General features: G+C 61.9%; 1 protein-coding gene across 1 annotated transcript; it reads left to right on the top strand.

The window, feature by feature from the left end:
• Positions 1 to 447: 447 nt before the first annotated feature.
• Positions 448 to 960, top strand: LOC126249160 (uncharacterized). Its single transcript, XM_049950816.1, has one exon. It carries the CDS (start codon positions 448 to 450, stop codon positions 958 to 960), a length of 513 nt encoding a protein of 170 aa, XP_049806773.1.
• Positions 961 to 1,161: the final 201 nt, after the last annotated feature.

Here is a 1,161-nt window from a genome sequence, read left to right as displayed (position 1 = left end):
CGAACGCCTCGTCCGGACATTTAAGGTCCAAACGACAAAATATGCCTCCGCCCACACTTTGGACGAGTTACTGACGTTGTTCCTCAGTTCCTATCGGTCGACGCCCATTGGCTCCCGTAGTCCGGCGGAACATTTGCATGGCCGGCCACCTCGTACCCTTTTACACCTCCTCCGGCCCGGACCCAAACAACGGGTTCGGATTGCACAGGCTCCCTTTATTCCGGGATCCCTTATCTGGGAGCGAGGTTTCGGCCCGAGAACCGGATGGATTCAGGGGCTGATCGTCTGGCCGTGAGGCCGTCAGCTCTTTGACGTCCGTATCGCCGACAAAGTGGTCCGCCGGCACCGCAACCAACTCCGGCGCCGGTATCAGGGTTTTCCGACCGCCTCTTCTTTCCGGCAAGCCGCTCCGCCGCCTTCTTCTGGACGCCCGGATGTGCTCCACCCATGGTCGGCGTGCAGCAACAGCCGTCGTCTCCACAGCGGCTGCAGGCTCCAACGGCTCCTCCGCCAGCCCGACCAGCTGCGCCATTCGCCATCGTTGACGAAGCCCCCGTGCCCTTGGCACCGCCGCCGCCGATGTCGCAGCCTAGCCAGCAACGCCCGCACGTTCCACTTTACGGGCAGCATCCGGCAGACGTCGATGAACCTATGCCCCTGGCGCCATCGCTGCCAGCTTCCCCGCCTCTTCCGCGACGCAGCTCCGCTCGTCTGGCCCGCCACGCCGCGCCCTACTCTGCGGCTGCGAGTTTTCACCGCCTCCTCCACGAGGCCGCCAAGGCCCAGCAGGACGACGTCGCCCTCCTCTCGCTCCCCGGGAAGGGAGGTGTGTACTGTCTGCCATCGGGTTCCCCTAAATGGCAGGCAGCACCGCACAATAGCCACGCTATGAGGGAAACAAACCAACAGCCAAAGAGGCGAAGACATCAGGTAAACACGCCGAAGATTCCAGTCGATTAATAGGAACCTTTCCATGCAGAGGTCGCCGTGACATATCCGGCCACGGATTCCTACGCAGGGTTTCTATTGGCTCCAGCTCACCATATAGGCCCGGCCGGTCAAAGGCAGACCAGTCTTCGTCCGCTGCTAATGGCAACCGCTATGGCAGAGTCTCCGAGAAGATATCACCGAAGCCGCTGTACTGCACCGCCGATCGAAGTA

This window comes from Schistocerca nitens, chromosome 3 (assembly GCF_023898315.1).
Source record: "Schistocerca nitens isolate TAMUIC-IGC-003100 chromosome 3, iqSchNite1.1, whole genome shotgun sequence".
NCBI lineage: Eukaryota > Metazoa > Arthropoda > Insecta > Orthoptera > Acrididae > Schistocerca > Schistocerca nitens.
Note: the sequence above shows the minus strand (reverse complement) of the source record. Positions and strands in the feature narration are given on the sequence as shown.